A 1,470-nucleotide genomic window follows, 5' to 3' on the forward strand; every position below is an offset into this window, starting at 1 on the left:
CTAAACCTGCAATGAACGACTGCGCTGAAAGTAAAAGGGAACAGACAGGCAAAATAAGACCACGAAGAAAAAACCCAAACCTAACACTAGGGCATGACATAGGGAAAGTGGACCTAGGAAGGAAGAGCAATCGTGGGGAGTACTCAACTACTCTCCCTCAAGGCCAAAAGGGAAACACAAAGAAAAGCACATCCGCAACACAGCTGCACCAGCACCCTCTCCCCACCACTTTCACATCCCCCACACAAACACTAAGGACAGATTACCCACCACCTCAACAAAAAACACCAGCCAAGCACCTACACCACGCTCAGGGCCACCCCAACAACGCACTTCCCCACACACCACAACCACCAAAACTGAAAACCACAGCCGGAAACTCTCACCAACCAGAAAGCGACGAAGGGAAAGAAAGATGCCGCACCGCATAAAGCCCGACACACGGCAGCACCCCGAGCACTGCCACCACCCGCACCACCACCCAGCCCCAACAGGCTCCTGCCCAGCACAACCCAACTCCCACCATGCCTGGGCCCGCAGCCCCAACACCAACAGCCATCCACAGCGCCCTGGCGCTCCTGCTCCTCCTCACGCCTCCCGCCAACGCCTTCTCCTGCAGCCCCCTGCGCCTCCACGACAGCGCCTTCCCCTGGGACAGCCTCCAGCTCCTCCGCGACATGGCTCCCAGCCCCACGCAGCCCTGCCCGCAGCAACACGCGCCTTGCTCCTTCCCGGACACCCTCCTGGACACCAACGACACACAGCAAGCCGCACACACCGTCCACCACCTCCTCCAACACCTCTTCGACACCCTCAGCAGCCCCAGCACCCCCGCGCACTGGCTCGACACCGCACGCCACGACCTCCTCAACCAGCTCCAGCACCACATCCACCACCTCGAGCGCTGCTTCCCAGCCAACGCCACGCGCTTCCACAGGCGAGGGCCCCGCAACCTTCACCTCAGCATCAACAAGTACTTCGGCTGCATCCAACACTTCCTCCAGAACCACACCTACAGCCCCTGCGCCTGGGACCACGTCCGCCTCGAGGCTCACGCCTGCTTCCAGCGCATCCACCGCCTCACCCGCACCATGCGCTAAGAGGAGCCCCACACGCGCACCTCTGCCCTGACGCCTCCCTTCGCCCACCACACACGGACGCTGACAAGAACTGACCAGAGCCCAGAGCCCACCACCACCCACCACCTCCTTATTTAACTATTTATTTCAACCAAGCTTGTCATCTATTTATTAACTATTTATGCAAAGTAAATAAAGACCTTTTGTAAGAACCTGACCAGTCCTAGAGCATCCCTCTCACTGGCCTGAGGGCATCTGGATGATGCCCTCATCTCCAGCCTTACACTTCTGCTTAGCCCTCAAGTGCTCACGCACTTCCCACTCAACCATCTTGGGACAACCCCACCAACCAAACTCGTCTCGATCACCCCTCTCCCGTCCCATCCCGGGG

General features: G+C 59.0%; 1 protein-coding gene across 1 annotated transcript; it reads left to right on the top strand.

Moving 5' to 3' along the window:
* Window positions 1-524: 524 nt before the first annotated feature.
* On the top strand, window positions 525-1,100 carry LOC118257704 (interferon-like). The gene has a single exon (XM_035565934.1). It carries the CDS (start codon window positions 525-527, stop codon window positions 1,098-1,100), a length of 576 nt encoding a protein of 191 aa, XP_035421827.1.
* Window positions 1,101-1,470: the final 370 nt, after the last annotated feature.

This window comes from Cygnus atratus, unplaced genomic scaffold, assembly GCF_013377495.2.
Source record: "Cygnus atratus isolate AKBS03 ecotype Queensland, Australia unplaced genomic scaffold, CAtr_DNAZoo_HiC_assembly HiC_scaffold_171, whole genome shotgun sequence".
Taxonomy (NCBI): domain Eukaryota; kingdom Metazoa; phylum Chordata; class Aves; order Anseriformes; family Anatidae; genus Cygnus; species Cygnus atratus.